The sequence below is a fragment of the Sus scrofa genome, chromosome 1 (assembly GCF_000003025.6).
Source record: "Sus scrofa isolate TJ Tabasco breed Duroc chromosome 1, Sscrofa11.1, whole genome shotgun sequence".
NCBI classification, from domain to species: domain Eukaryota; kingdom Metazoa; phylum Chordata; class Mammalia; order Artiodactyla; family Suidae; genus Sus; species Sus scrofa.
This window is the reverse complement of record NC_010443.5, coordinates 14,137,828-14,153,091: the sequence shown is the minus strand read 5'-3', so window position 1 is coordinate 14,153,091 and position 15,264 is coordinate 14,137,828. Positions and strand designations below refer to the sequence as shown.

General features: G+C 39.7%; 1 protein-coding gene and 1 long non-coding RNA gene across 2 annotated transcripts in view; one reads left to right on the top strand and one right to left on the bottom strand.

Annotated features, from left to right (window-relative positions):
• SYNE1 (spectrin repeat containing nuclear envelope protein 1) overlaps window positions 1-15,264 on the bottom strand; it is a 486,068-nt gene that overhangs the window by 48,620 nt on the left and 422,184 nt on the right. Inside the window, 2 exon segments of the mRNA XM_021084410.1 lie at window positions 9,311-9,477; window positions 13,094-13,252. Of these exon segments, the coding sequence (XP_020940069.1) occupies window positions 9,311-9,477; window positions 13,094-13,252 (326 nt within the window).
• On the top strand, window positions 1,878-4,780 carry LOC102163894. The gene is made up of 3 exons (XR_300629.3): window positions 1,878-2,059; window positions 3,325-3,384; window positions 3,877-4,780. It is a non-coding gene; the product is annotated as an uncharacterized LOC102163894 (long non-coding RNA).

Sequence of the window (15,264 nt, the reverse complement as noted above, 5' to 3'; positions counted from 1 at the left end):
CCCCCCCATCATTTCTTTAAAGGCAGTCTTTGGATAAAGTGTCACAATAGTTTTATGTGTCTGTCATGGTAAGAAGTTGGAATAATATTCCTTTTGGTAGGATCCAGGATTATAATTCAAAATAGGTGTTTCGAGACATCACAAGTCTGGGTAAGTTTAGCAAGGCTGGTGAACTTGTACGTCCCTGCACCTTCTGGTTGTCCTTTCATGGTTCAATGTGCATCCTGTGCACTTGACCTTTCTTGAGAAGGAGTCTACTGCTAAATCCAGTTATCCAGAGTCTGAGTATTGCCACATGGATACACATACACACACACACACACACACACACACACACACATACACACACATGGAGATTTCTTATTATATACCTCAATACTTTCTTTTACACAAATTTAGTAGATCCATAAACCAAAACAAAACAATTCACATTCTAAACATAATAGAACCAAAAGTATCACTAACAAATCCTATTCATCAGTAGAGATTTATTTGGGGCATGCTATGGCACAAGAAAAATATTTTTTAAAAACAAAATGAGGAGTTCCTATGTGTCCCAGTGGTAACAAACCCGACTAGTATCCATGAGGATGCAGGTTCAATCCCTGGCCTTGCTCAGTGGGTTAAGGATCTGGTGTTGCCGTGAGCTGTGGTCAAGGTCGCAGATGCTGCTCGGATCTTGTGTGGCTATGACTGCGGCAGTGGCTCTGATTCAACCCCTAGCCTGGGAACTTCCGTATGTCGTAGGTATGGCCCTGCAAAGCAAAAAAAAAAAAAAATAGCCTAAAACAAAATGAAAATTCCTGCTGTAACTGAATAAAAAATCAAACTTACATTTGCATAGGGTACTAAAGTACTCTTTCAGACATAAATTTCTACATTTTGCACATACATTTTAAAACCATTATACTAGTCAGTGACCAAAAACCTACTGACACACCTAAACAGAAACAACTTTCCCTCACACACGAAACTCTCCAGCGCCCTGAGATAGAGTAGACTTTTATTAATAAAGGGAAAGCTTTCAGCTACAGAGCTGTGGCTATGGCTGAATTTCAGTTTTATCAGGAGCCGACTCTTTAAATAGCAGCTGATGGACTAACAGGATCTTCTCACTGGATCCTTTTCTGAATCTCTTTCCTGTGTCTCTGGCTCTCTACTGTAACCATACCCCTTGCATGACGTATCCAGTGCAGAGACACATGGAATATGGGAGCCATAACAAAGTCCATCAACCTTTTCCTTCAGCACCGCATGCCCGGTAGGGGGACAAGAAAACAAACCAACAAACAACGCTGAGGAGTACGGGGCCAACCAGCTCCTAAGACCCATCCTCTCCACTTAACACTGGCAAAAACAATCAGGATCAAAGCTCCAGCAGCCGGTCCTCCAACCCCACGTAACCCGAAAGCTGTGCACAATGGAGGAAACTCAAGGAAATGCCTGCCTTGTGACATCGCAGTTACAGTCTGGGAGGTCTGCATCCGCACAGCCGTCCTCGGCCATCCTTGGGGCACACGGGTCTTCCGCCACCACCATCAAGGTTCCACTTGCAAAAGTTGGGTTTGCAGAGCAAAAGGCTAAATCCTGCGTGGGGATGAACGATCCCCCCGTCTGTGTATGGAAGTATGAAAATGCTCACTCCAGACAAATGTTGGTAAGTCTCTCTGCCTGATAATATGACACTGAGCAGTGAGTGACAAGTGGTCATGTTTCTAAATAAAACCTACATTCATTAACATGTGGCAGGCTTGATCCCTGGAATGTAGGCCACGAGTGTAAGAAGGCAAAAGGCTCAGTGTAATCTGCAAGGAGGCGGAGGCTCCAGGTCTAAAGAAAGAAGGGTCTCAAAAATAAGGCCGGCTGTAGACACTCTGCCATTCTGCATTCTGGAAGGACCTTCGACTTTCCTTGCAGGCTGTCTGTTAAGTTGGAAAGGACACTTGACAAGCCTCATGACCCAAATGCAAACAAGCAAAACCTCCACAAGTACAGCACACTGGAGCAGCAAAAAGGAGCAACTTCTTTTTTGAAGAGTGTGATTTGCCAGCTAAGTGGTGTAAGTAGGAGTTTCAGGGGCTTGGGGGAAAGGCGGCTTGGAAAAGATATTCTGTGGGAAAGTGCTTGGTTTTCACTTTTGAACAGACTATTTAAGCATGAAAAGTAATGGAGAAATACTGTTCTCCCCTTATATAAACCAGTGTCCTTTTAAAAATAATGATATAAAGTGACAAAAATAACACGCTCATTTTACGGTAATTTAAAAAAGTATCTGTTCATTGCTTGGTGAAATCCCAGACAACTTTTTTTTTTCCCTTATGTGAATTTCAAGAGTTCCTAAATTTTCTGCGCTGATTCTATATTAATTTCCTAATTTAAGCTCTTAAAGAAAATAAGTTCCCAAATTATTCATCATAAGTCACTTAATAAAATATGACTAGTACTGTCTGTTTTTAAATCCTTTTTTGGATTTTTAAAATACATACACACAAATAAATTACAAATATATAAACAGATAATGAGCATTTGCTAATTTTCTTTAAAAAAGCTAATATGATGAATTATAACTAAACCAAAACAAAGCATTTGGTTCTGTTTGTATGAGTTGATTACTTTTAAAATAGCAATACATTTTCTTTATAAAAGAAAAAAATCTGTATTTTACATTTAAAAAAATTCCAGGAAACTTAGTTATAGATAAAATCATTTTTAAAATCTTGCTACTTAGAGCTTATACTATTGTGAATTCTTTATAAAACCCACCATTCCACTGATATATTATTTATAACAATCAGGAATATAAATATGCAAATTTGGTTAAAGGAATACGTATAGTTGCTCAATAGCAGGCAAATTTATTTTTTCTTGATTATGACTAACATTTTTTAAAAACTCTGGAATCTTTAAATGTTTTTTTATTGCCATTATTTCCTAAGTTTAATTCCGTTTTACTTTGTTTAGTTTTTCCCATGGGTTAATTTTTTCCCCCATGTTCATTATCCTTAGCACGGTATATTTATTCCATTGAACTAAATATATGGCAGGACTTGAAAGATACAATTATTATAGTAGCAAAAAATGGCAATAACATCATTTTCCATCAATAGGGAAAATATTGGATAAATCATGTTATACAGCATTTTATACTATACATAGTTCTTTTCTCTATGTTGTCTTATTAGAGATGTGGCAGTTATTTTAATGAACATTTTGAAAATGAGGAATCTGGGGCTCAGAGAGGTTTATACAGTAAGCCCTAGGTCACCCAGCCAGAACAAGGTGAAGTCAATCAAGGACTCATGATTACTTTTGTGTCACTTCCAGGCTTGGTGCAACAAACCATTCCCGACCCTGGCCTGGCTTTTTGGAATGGATCACCATCAGGTAACACCAGCCACGCCACTCCAGGAATTAAGTTTTCTTTTCCTCTAGTTTTGGCAGAACTCCCATGAGACTGAAATGCCTCCTGAGGGCAGCTGCTACAACCTTGCAAAGCCTCCCCCGTGCTGCACAAGCTTCTAAACTCCCTCTGGGATGAGAGGTGACATTTATCACACACTTCACTGTGCTAAGTGATAAAATAGCAACCGCCTCATTGAATCTTCCTGATAACCTTTTATATCATGTCATTGAGGCACTAGGAAGATAGTAACTTGCCTAAAATCACAAGTGCAGGTGAAGCAGAAATACCTTGTCATTCAGGCATATGAAGCCCCAGGCTCAGGCTCTGCTATACTCGTATATGCAGGTGGGGTGCTTTTCCTCCTATGTCCCAGAATGAGACACTCAACACATACTGGAGCGACCGTTAGATGCAAAACCACGTTAAGTTCTGGGATTACTGTGGTGACCAAGTTAGATACACTTGCATTTCAGGAAAGAAACCTGGAATAATCTGTCACACGAGGTATTTATTACAGTCAAGGGAAATGCTACGGACTCTGGCAGAAAGCCTGCTGAGCAGATAAGAAGAATCTGATCTCATCTGGAGAAAAGGAAGAGCGTAAAGAAGATTTAAGGTCTGGCCTGGCCAGAGGGAGGAGAGAGAGCAGGAAGATGCAACAGAAAAAGGAAGGCCCTGACAGGAGGGGCCCCGTGTATCCTCACTTTGCAGCCTTATTTGGTTAGAAGCCATTTTCTTTTTCAGCTTCACTTCCCCCAGGAGGGGCGGTGTGTGAACTACGGCTGCCACCTGTTTGGGTAATAAAATGTTCCTGGGACCCATCGCACTTCTTCACATACTGTCTCAGGCTGCTTTTGTGATGCAAGGGCAGAGAGCTTTGTCAGGGACTGTCAGCCCACAAAGCCTAGAATGTTTACTATACGGCCCTAAGCAGAAGGCTTGCCAACGTCTGCCCTGCAGCAACATGCAGGACAAGTGCTTCATACACAGGAGGCATTCGACAGTTTAAAAAAAATTATATTTGCTTTTACTTCTATATAATGTTTAAGGGAATAATAATACAACACAGATTTTTAAAAAACTAGCCACCAAGGACCACACACTGTATGATTCTATGTGTATGAACTGTCCAGAACAGGTACTCTAAACAGGTAGGAAATGGATTAGTAGTTGCCTGGGACTGGCGGAAGGAAGGACAGAGGGGAAAAAAGGTGACTGAAGTTTTTATTTGGGGTTGATGAAAATGTTTTAAAATTGATGATGGGGATGGATGCACAGCTTTGTAAATACACTAAAAATCACTGAATTGTGTACTTTTGACAGATGAATTGTACAGTATGTGAATTATATCCCAATAAAGCTGTTATTAAAAAAAAACCCAGATAATGAACATGTGCTTTGTTTTTGGCGATGGGTTTTTAGGTTTGGTACAGGGGAGAAGAATATCCTTTTATTAGAGACACTAGTTCAATTAAAAGAGAAAAGGCATTACAACAGAGCAAACATCCTGAGTCTGATCTTCCTAGATATCAAGAGGGGAAATATTTAATAATGCAGTCTCTATTATTGGAAGCTCTGAACAACTAATGCTAAGAGGCATTTTCTATTAGTCCTACCTAGGCTGTGGAGAAATTGCTGTGTGGGTTTTTGCACAGGGTTCACTGATAAAATGAGAGTCAGCATCCTTGAAGACAGTTTTACAGAAATTACAGTTACACCAATGACTGTTTCTTTGATTTTTGGAGGTCTTTGTTTGTTTGTTTTTTTCAGCTGCCCCCATGGCATATAGAAGTTCCTGAGCCAGGGACTGAATCCGAGCTGGAGCTGTGACCTGCACCACAGATGCAGCAACACTGGATCCTTAACCCACTACCCTGGGCTGGGGATCGAACAGGCACCTCCACAGAGACAGGCCGGATCATTAACCCGCTGCACCACAGTGGAAACTCCCAATGACTCTTTCTTATGCTGACTCTTAACGAAAGCCAAAGGCTCAGAAATGCTTGTAGTTGCCCAGGCCAGCAGTGACCAGAACTTTCTGGGATGATGAAAATGGTCTGTGTCTGTGGTATCTCGTCAGGTAGCTGCTATTATCAAGTGGTTCCTGAACACTGGAAATGTGCCTCGTACAAGGGACTATAACGAAAATTAAACTCTCATTTAATGGTATACCATTTTAACGAATTTAAACCGCCACAGGGAGCTAATGACTGCTATGCTGGACTGAACAGTTCTAGAAGGCATATTAGAACATTCTCCATTACGCTCCATTATAATTATCCATTATAATGGGGCAAAAGTTTTTGTTACCCTAAAAAGCTGATAATGCTGAATGACAGTTTAAGAAAGTCAATGCAAAACACATCTACTTTGTACTTAGAATAGCCTAAGCTAGTCCACAGAGGAAACTGACGCAAAATTATGCATTCTATTTGTATATAACAGGTTAGTATCAGTGAATCTTTCCTCCCTCCCTCCCTCCCTCTCTCTCTCTTTCTTTCTCTCACTCTCTCTTTCTTTCTTTCTTCTTCTTCTCTCTCTCTCTCTTCCTTCCTTTCTTTCTTTCCTTTCTTTCTTCCCATATTTTTGTTAGCTGGGAAGCTGTTCACCTGAAAATACGATCATCCTCAAAAATAACCTTCCCATTCCCACAAGAGCACCAAAACTGAAATATCAGAAGGCATCAGTTAGGTTCTGCTTTACTAAATCAATGCTTTTTTTTAAAAAAAAAAAAAACACTTTGGAAAAGGGAAGAGTAGTGAGTAAGACTGACTCATAGAAAGTTAATATTTCATCTCGCAGGTCAGCGCTGAAGATGGGTGTGGGAGATGGTCAGCTAGCCCGCGCACTAGCCAAGCGCTGAAAACCCAAAAAATGGAAAGCTAATGTGTGATGGCTGAATGCCATTTAGGAGAAGCTTCAAGGAATTATGAATCCAGTGTGATATTAAATCCCAGGACAAATTAATGGTCAACGTGTCATCTGATTTATGTTGGAAGGAGATAATTAGAAATGGACAATATTACATCTGTGAATGATGAGACTCTAGAAAAGTAGAAACATACGAGCGTCTTAGTGACTAATGTGCAAGCCTTTGCATCCCATATTTAATTGATTCAAATTTACTAATGTGTCTTTGGAAACATAAACTCAACAACATCTAAAAAATTCTTGACTGAAAAACCTGACAGAAATGTTATAAACATGACTTTGAGGAGGAAACACCTAACTTCTTTTCTGTATCGTTGTGTGTTGCCGGGCATATATGATTATATTATATTGAATTAAATGTAAAACATTATGACCTAGTGCAACCCCATATTCCACACCACCGGACCACTGAAATTTAGAAAAGAATATTACCTAGTTTAACTGGATTACCCAGCAGTGCCAGCCAATCCATGAGTCATAATCTGACCAAAAAAAAAAAAAAACAAAAACAAAAAACCCAGGGATGTTTACCAAGTGGGCAGCTTCCCGCAGAAGGGTATTTATAGCACAAAGGGCTTCAGTTCCTCCCTCTGAAATAAGATTTGGTTATCAGTGACTGAGGAGTGAGGATAAACCTAGCACTGGGATTCTAAAACCTACATTTGGAGTTCCCGTTGTGGCTCAGTGGTTAATGAGTCCGACTAGGAACCATGAAGTTGCGGGTTCGATCCCTGGCCTTGCTCGGTGGCTTAAGGATCCGGTGTTGCCGTGAGCTGTAGTGTAGGTCACAGAAGCAGCTCGGATCTGGCGTTGCTGCGGCTCTGACCTAGGCCGGTGGCTACAGCTCCGATTTGACCCCTAGCCTGGGAACCTCCATATGCCTCGGGTGCCTCCCTAAAAAGACAAATAAATAAATAAATAAAACCTACATTTGCCTAAATACTTAGGGTGGTTTAAGCTGAACCGTATGTTTCCATCTCTTGCAGTACTTTTACCAGGGCACTTAGTCCATCATTTTGCTTATTCTCTTTGCATGTCTGCATTCCCACCATGAACCCCTTGAAGAAAGGGGCCTCTGTTCTTGTGCCCCCAAATCTCTCACAGTTGCTCTCAGTATTTTACAAAGGACTGGGAAGTTACACTGAAGAAATAAATAACAGAACCTACTTTTCTTTTAATCGCATTCCCTAGAACAGGGACAGAGACGTCATACGGTTGGCAGGCGGGGGTGTGTGGAACCCCAGGGCATGGCCTGTGAAGTCGGAGATCAGAGACTCTGCCACTTGGTGTGCGAGTGACCTTGGGCAAGTCTGAGCCTCTCCTTCCGAATCTGGAAAGTAGGTATAATAATAATACCAACCTCAAAGGGTGTTGTGAATTGCACATGAGAGATGTATATGAAGCCTGTAGCATGGCTGTTGGTGCAAACTAAGTGTTCAATAAGTGTTAATTTACAGCCCGGCTGTTAAACATTTAAAAAATTTGTAGGGATGAACATATACACACTACTACCAATAAAAGAGATAATCAACAAATACCTACTCTATAGCACAGGGAACTCTACTCAATATTCTATAATAACCTATGTGGGAAAAATGAAAAAGAATGGACCTATATACATGTATAACTGAATCACTTGGCTGTACACCTGAAGCTGAAAAAGAATGGATCTATATACATATATAACTGAATTACTTTGCTATACACCTGAAGCAACACTGCAAATCAACTATACTTCAATGTAAAATGAAAACTAAATGTAAAAAATTGGCAAACATGTACTCCATCTTTGTTTCATTATTACTAAAATAAATTATAACTCACCTTCTTAAATTAGACCCACTTTGATAACTTCCTTCTAGAAAAAAAATACACTAAATATTTTCAAAATCAACATATGGAGATGCCATGCCCACATGCAGTTTTTGTGGGCACCGAGTATTCAAAAGGCACTATTTCATGTCCCTCTTTCATGCAGCATGCTAAGGAGAAGAGCCCAGATTTTCAAAAAAGCCTATTTGGGGATAGCTCCAAAGTGGCTGGGATTCCGAAGTATTCCAACTCTCCTAACTGCCACAGAGAAGACTATCTATTCAAACATTTAAGGATTCATTCACACGTTCATTCAAATACTTGCTGAGCTCAAACTGGGTTCAGGCACTGTTCTTGGAGCTTGTGATACACACCGAATAGAACGGACCCCTGCCTTCATGGAGGCCATCCCAGCATGAAGCAGAGTTCCTCTCAAGTAAAGCATCTACTTAGTTCTTTCTTTTTTATATCAAATAACGCCATGCCTAATTCAATCACATCAGGCTTTCTACTGATAGTAAAGACCCTTAGATACTGTTTCTTTTTGACTTTCATCCCTTTTGCTCACTTCTAGAACAGAAACTGAATGTAACATTCCTCTCAGATACAAGGCAGACACTTACAGTTATCACTAAAGCAAAGTAAAAAGTTACAGTAATGCAGCAGATTCTTTTTACAACTAAGCAGAGGGGTGATAATTCGCTTTATTGCCACACTTGCCACACCTTTCCAATCATAAATATAGTAGCAACATGATTATATATATGTGTGTATATGAATATGAATGTGTGTGTACACACACACACACACACACACGTATTTTGCCAGTTCAGAAAAACACACTCTCCACAGTTACTGGTCAGTAGTTTCAACTTCTTCCCTCTAGGAAATTGAATACCATGAAGCCCCCAAACAAAGAATTTTCTCTTGGGAGTGGAGTTTGGATATGATTTTCTTTCTTTTGGTCAAATGCGAACACCACTAAGTTTGTGAAATAAGGAGAATTTTAAAGTTAATGAAAGTGACATTTATGAGATGAGCATGAGCTAAAACGGTGGGATAAAGAACTCGGAGATTTACTGGATTATCTTTAGCTGAAATGGAAGGTGGACCGAATGCTTTGAGAGTCTGCACACGTGTCCTATTGACCAGGGTCCTTTGTACCTGGCTGCCATGAGGTCCAGGAGATGCTGCCACCGGTCATTGATCTTCCCGAGCTTGTATTCAATCTCAGAGGCTTTGCTTTCGTGGCTGGCTCGAGCAAGTCGCTCTCCCATTTGCTGGAGCTGTATTTTGTTCTCTTGGGCAATAGCAATTTCCTCTTGATAATCCTGGGTAATAAGTAGCAATCGGAGAAGTCAGAAAGCATATTCTTGATGCATTTAGTCGGGCTGTAGTTGAAACATGATAATTACAGTTTTCCACTGTGTGGAAATAGTTCAGGCATAAGGAACACTGTGTGACTATCAGCCCAACTGCACAAGAATTAGTCGTACCCAGTGTTTTCGGTATGGAGGCAAAGTCCAATTAACTTTTCATATAGACGTTCTTAAAGGGAGGGGGGGGCGAGTGCTTTCTATTTACTTAATGTTGACCTGAAAACACCCAATAAACGTATACATAGGAACAAAAGGCAAAACTTGAAGGATTCTAGCACTGGGAAGTAATCCCTTATTGCTGACTCACCAATCAGATGTTATATTTCGAATCAATCCTCATACAAATAGCTGCCAAGAGGCTAACGTATATATACATTCATATATAATGCATATATGTATGCGTGTGTTAATTGTTATTTGTGCAGAATGTTTTAAAAGGGTGCTTTCACTTTAAAGAGATGTCCTCTTTACAATACCAATATTTTACAACACATAAATCATTGGCAAATTAACTCTCAAGAATAATAACCATTAGGCTTAGAGGATCAGCGGGTTTCAAATCTTCTTCATTTACCCAGATTCTGAAGTAGGTCCTCTTAAGTATTGCTTTAGGTAAGGACAACAGGCTCTCAATATGGTTTATTTGCAAGAGATAGGGCACTGAACAGTAGGATTTAAATGATGATGAAAGGACATCTCACTTTGAACTTTACTTGCCCCCTCCCCCGCCACCTCCCTTAGCCTCTGGACCAATGATCTTTTTTCTTTCAGTGTCAGGATCCAAACTTTAGAATCAACTTTTCCATTTCAGGCTTAAGCTCCTATTAGGCAACAAATATTTTCTCAGCAAAATAATATACCAAGACAGGTATTGCAGGCATATGGATATTGTAAGCATCCCTTGCTCTAAAGTTATCTTGGTAACAAGAGTTACCTAAGCAAATAAGGCCCCCAAAGAATGGGCGGAGCCAGTGAAATTTTACTGTCACAGTATTGAGTCCCTCCTCAGGCCCAGCACCCCACCTACTCTCTTTTCAGTGTTACTTCAACCTCATGGGAGTCAAAGACCAATACATGCATATGCTTATTCATAGTTATAAGTCACTACCACTTTGAGATGATTTTACTGAGAAATGTTTATTTCAAGGAAATTACTCCAAGTCTAAAATAGTACTTATAGTCAAATAATCCTCTCGGGTTGTGTTTAAAGTAAAATGTCTTTGAGTGTTAATGCCAGTAGGGACCAATATCGTGGTCACAGTCTGTTTATTAATTACTTTTATCTAAGTTGTCAGAGTTACCAAGCCTCCAGGTCATTTTTCTTTACAAAAGAGACACCACATGGGGCCAGCTCATAAAGGCTTTTTAAAGTCTACAACTTTTTGGAGTTCCCGTGGTGGCTCAGTGGTTAACGAATCCGACTAGGAACCGTGAAGTTGTAGGTTCGATCCCTGGCCTTGCTCAGTGGGTTAGGGATCCGGCGTTGCCATGAGCTGTGGTGTAGGTTGCAGACACAGCTCGGATCCCATGTTGCTGTAGCTCTGGCGTAGGCCGGTGGCTACAGCTCCAATTTGACCCCTAGTCTGGGAACCTCCACGTGCCACGGGAGCGGCCCAAGAAAAATGCAAAAAGACAAAAAAAAAAAAAGTCTACAACTTTTTACCCAAAGAGCTTTTTATACAACTATTTATACAAAATAGTAATAGTTAGTATTTTAAAAATTATTCCTAACATTGTACCAAATATTGTAACAAAATTATCTGTGTGTCAAGCTAAAGTTTTTTTTAAATTTCAACTTATGACTGTATTGTGTCCAAGAGAGTTTTTTTGCATACCTCCAAAATACGCATCTTTAATTTCATGACAAAAATCAGTGGGAGTATAAATACATTTAACCAAAACTTATTCTATAGGAAACTTCACTGTAACACCTATTACACACTAATCATGTCTAGTAGAGCATTTTCTGATACCCAGAAACTAGCAAAGTGCAGAGCTGGGAGCAGATGCGAAAATGAAATCTGTAACATCTCAGTCCACATTTGAAAGGTTTACAATATCAACTATACTAATGCTGGCTTAGAACTTGCACTTTTAAGTGGAAACCTATAACGTTATTAATATTACATGTGGGCTTTGGAGTTTTTATTTTTCTCTCCATGGATGTGCATGGACAAAGAAAACTTTTCCTAATAATTATTTATCTTTCTTTTCAGAATGAATGAAGCTATAATTCATTTATTCAATAAATAATGACTGAGTCAGGCATTGCTCTGGGTACAGGAGATACAGGAATGTAAAAAATAGACGAAGTCCCTGTTCCACGAAGCTTACAGTTCAGTGGGGCTTTCACTCTAAGACAGACAATAAATGAGTAAATTGGGAAAATGCATTATATGTCACTGGTGATACGCACTTAGGAGACATATAAAATTTAAATGATTAATTGTTCAAAAGCAGTGTGGAAACATCACTGAAATCATCAAAACCATTTTTTATTTTTATTTATTTATTTATTTTTGCTTTTTACGGCTGCACCTGTGGCATGTGGAAGTTCTCAGACTAGGGGTCTAACTGGAGCTATGCCTGGCCTATGCCAGAGCCACAGCAACACAGGATCTGAGGCAGGCTGGTGACCTACACCACAGCTCCAGGTAATGCTGGATCCTTAACCCACTGAGCGAGTCCAGGGATAGAACCTATATCCTCACAACTCCCTCAAAACCATTTTTAAATGCTCGTAAATCTGATAAGTCCTACATAGACATGAAAAACATTCTGGATCCATATGCACATATAAAATAACTTAATAATAATATATAACTTGAAAATACTACAAAGCTAAAATTCTAGGAAAGTCTTACTTCCTCTATGAATCATTTTTTATAGAGAAAATGTCAGTTTAATCAAGTCTAGGAATTTTTTCTTTTAGTTCTTCTCTAGTGATTTCACCTCTTTAAAAACAACAGTAAAGGGAGTTCCTGTCATGTCTCAGTGGTTAGTGAACCTGACTAGCATCCATGAGGAAGCGGGTTCGATCCCTGGCCTCACTCAGTGGGTTAAGGATCCAGCATTGCCATGAGCTGTGGTGTAGGTTTCAGATGCGGCTTGGATCCCACGTTGCTGTGGCTGTGGTGTAGGCTGGTGGCTACAGCTCCAATTCGACCCCTAACCTGGGAACCTCCATATGTCACAGGTGCAACCCTAAAAAGACAAAAAATAAAAAAATTTAAAAAATAAAAACAAACAGTAAATCAATTACAATTAAAAAAAAGAAAGGAAACTAATACACATTAATCATCCCTCCTTAGCAGGCAGGGATGATTAGCAGGTAGATAAGATCCAAAAATACTGCACATCTTCTATCAGCAGGTACTCCATTTCATCACAAATCGAAAAAATATTCATATCTTTTGTATGTAAAGGAGCCACCTCCAGGCAAGTTTATTTTATATGTAAAGCGTGATCTTTCATCGGGGAAGTAATTAGGGGTATTGCATCTCTGTACCTGTTAAAGAACGCCCAAGCATTATGAAGAGTAAAACCCGGGTAGCCACGTATCCCATACCTTCCTGAGCTTCTCAATCATGTCTTCAATGAGGATGTCTCCATTCTGAGAAACCTTGCTTTCCATCTGAGTCAACCATTCGCAAAGCTCCTTGTTCTTTTCACTGAAGACGGCCCATTCATTCAATCTCTCACTTACTTGCTGCCGCCTTAAGGAGAGCTGAGAAGTTTAAAATGGGACAAAATGCAAAAGGATAATCAGAGCGGAACTCATACCCCGAGAAAAAGAGCAAAAAACGCTGCCGGGTGGACAAGAGGCGCAGCAATTGTGCATCGTTTCAGGCCCTTGCGCCCCAGGACCAGTCCCAGGAGCTCTGCTCTAGCCTAGCACACTTCCCAACCAGCCCCTGCTGTTAAGTGGGAGCAGGGGACCCTGCACCCTGTACATCCCTCCTGAAGAGCCACACATATGTCCACCTGCTAAGCTTGAACAATCCAGCTGAACAATCCAGCTTTGTGATTTCTTGCAGCTATGATATTGGGATCACTGAATGTACATTTAATGAAAAAGAAAGAAGTAGGAAAGAAAAGAAGGAAAAGGCAAAGGAGGAAGGAAAAGGGGCAGAAAAAAGAAAGGGAGGAAAGAAAGGCATGAGGAGGAAGAAAAAGGGCAAAAGAAAGAAAGAAAAAAGAAAAAAAGAAAGAAAAATGGGGAAGGAAGGAAAGAAAGATGGGGAGTTAATTGAGAGTCAGGTGTCTGCAGAGAGTAGAGGGAGGGGAAGAGGCGCAATTCCTGATCAGCTCTCTCCTGACCACTTTACTCTGAGTAAGTTCTTTTATTTCCCTGCTTATTTTCTTTCTTTTCAAATTTATTTATCTTTGTTTCTTTCTTCTTCCTTTTTTTTTTTGCATAACAGCTTTATTGAGATGTAGTTTTCATGCCGTACAATTTATTTGTTCAAAGTGTACAATTCAGTTTTTTGGTATATTAGCAGAGTCTTACAATCACTATCACAGTCAAAATTATAACATTTGCAACAATACCCCCCAGCCCCCCCCCAAAACCCTGTATGCATCAGCACTCACTCTCTTGCCTACCCCTGCATCTTCCTTCCAACCTTAATCTACTTTCTATCTCTATGGATTTGTCTATTCTGGACATTTCACATAAATGGAACCATTCAGTATGTGGTCTTTTGTGATTGGCTCCTTTCACATAGCATGTTTTTAAGGTTCATCCATGTTGTAACATGTATCTCTACTTTTTATTACTGAATATATCTTTTCATATGCATATACCACATTTTAATTATAAATTCATCTGCTGAGGGACATTTGTGTCTACTTTTTGGCTGTTAAGAATAATGTTGCTATGCTATTCACAATTGCCAGGACATGGAAACAACCTAAATGTCATATGAATGGATTAAGAATATGTGGTACACATACACAGTGGAATACTACTCAGCCATTAAAAAGAATGAAATAAGGCCATTCACAGCAACATGGCTACAACTAGAGATTTTCATACTAAGTGAAGTCAGTCAGAAAGACATATACCATGGTATCACTTATATGTAGAATCTAAAATATGGCACAAATGAACCTATGTACCAAAGAAACACAGACTTGGAGAACAGACTTGTGGTTGCTAAGGGGGAGGGGGGAAGAAAGTGGGATGGACTGGCTATTTGGGGTTAGTAGATGCAAACTATTGCATTTAGAACGGATAAGCAATGAGGTCCTCCTGTATAGCACAGGGAACTATATCCAATCTCCTGGGATAGAAATGATGGAAATGATGGAAAAGAATATAAAAAAGAATGTGTGTATATATATATGTGTGTATATACATATATTTAGTAGAGTCTTTGCTGTAGAGCAGAAATTGGCATAACACTGTAAATCAACTATATTTTAATAAAAAATCAATTAAAATTTTTAAAAATTAAAAAAAAGAATAGTGCCGCTAACATACAGTTGAGAACATGTGTTTGTGTGGACATATGTTTCACTTCTCTTGGGACACATACCCAGGAGCAGTCTTACTGGATTACATGGTAACACTACAGATTGTTTTCCAAAGTGCCTGCATTCCCACCAACAGCAGGGTTCCAATTTCTTCACTTCGTACAAAAACCTATTATTATCCGTCTTTTTGTTTTGTTTTGTTTTTCTTTTTGGGCCCACGCCTATGGCATATGGAAGTTCCCAGGCTAGGGGTCCAATCAG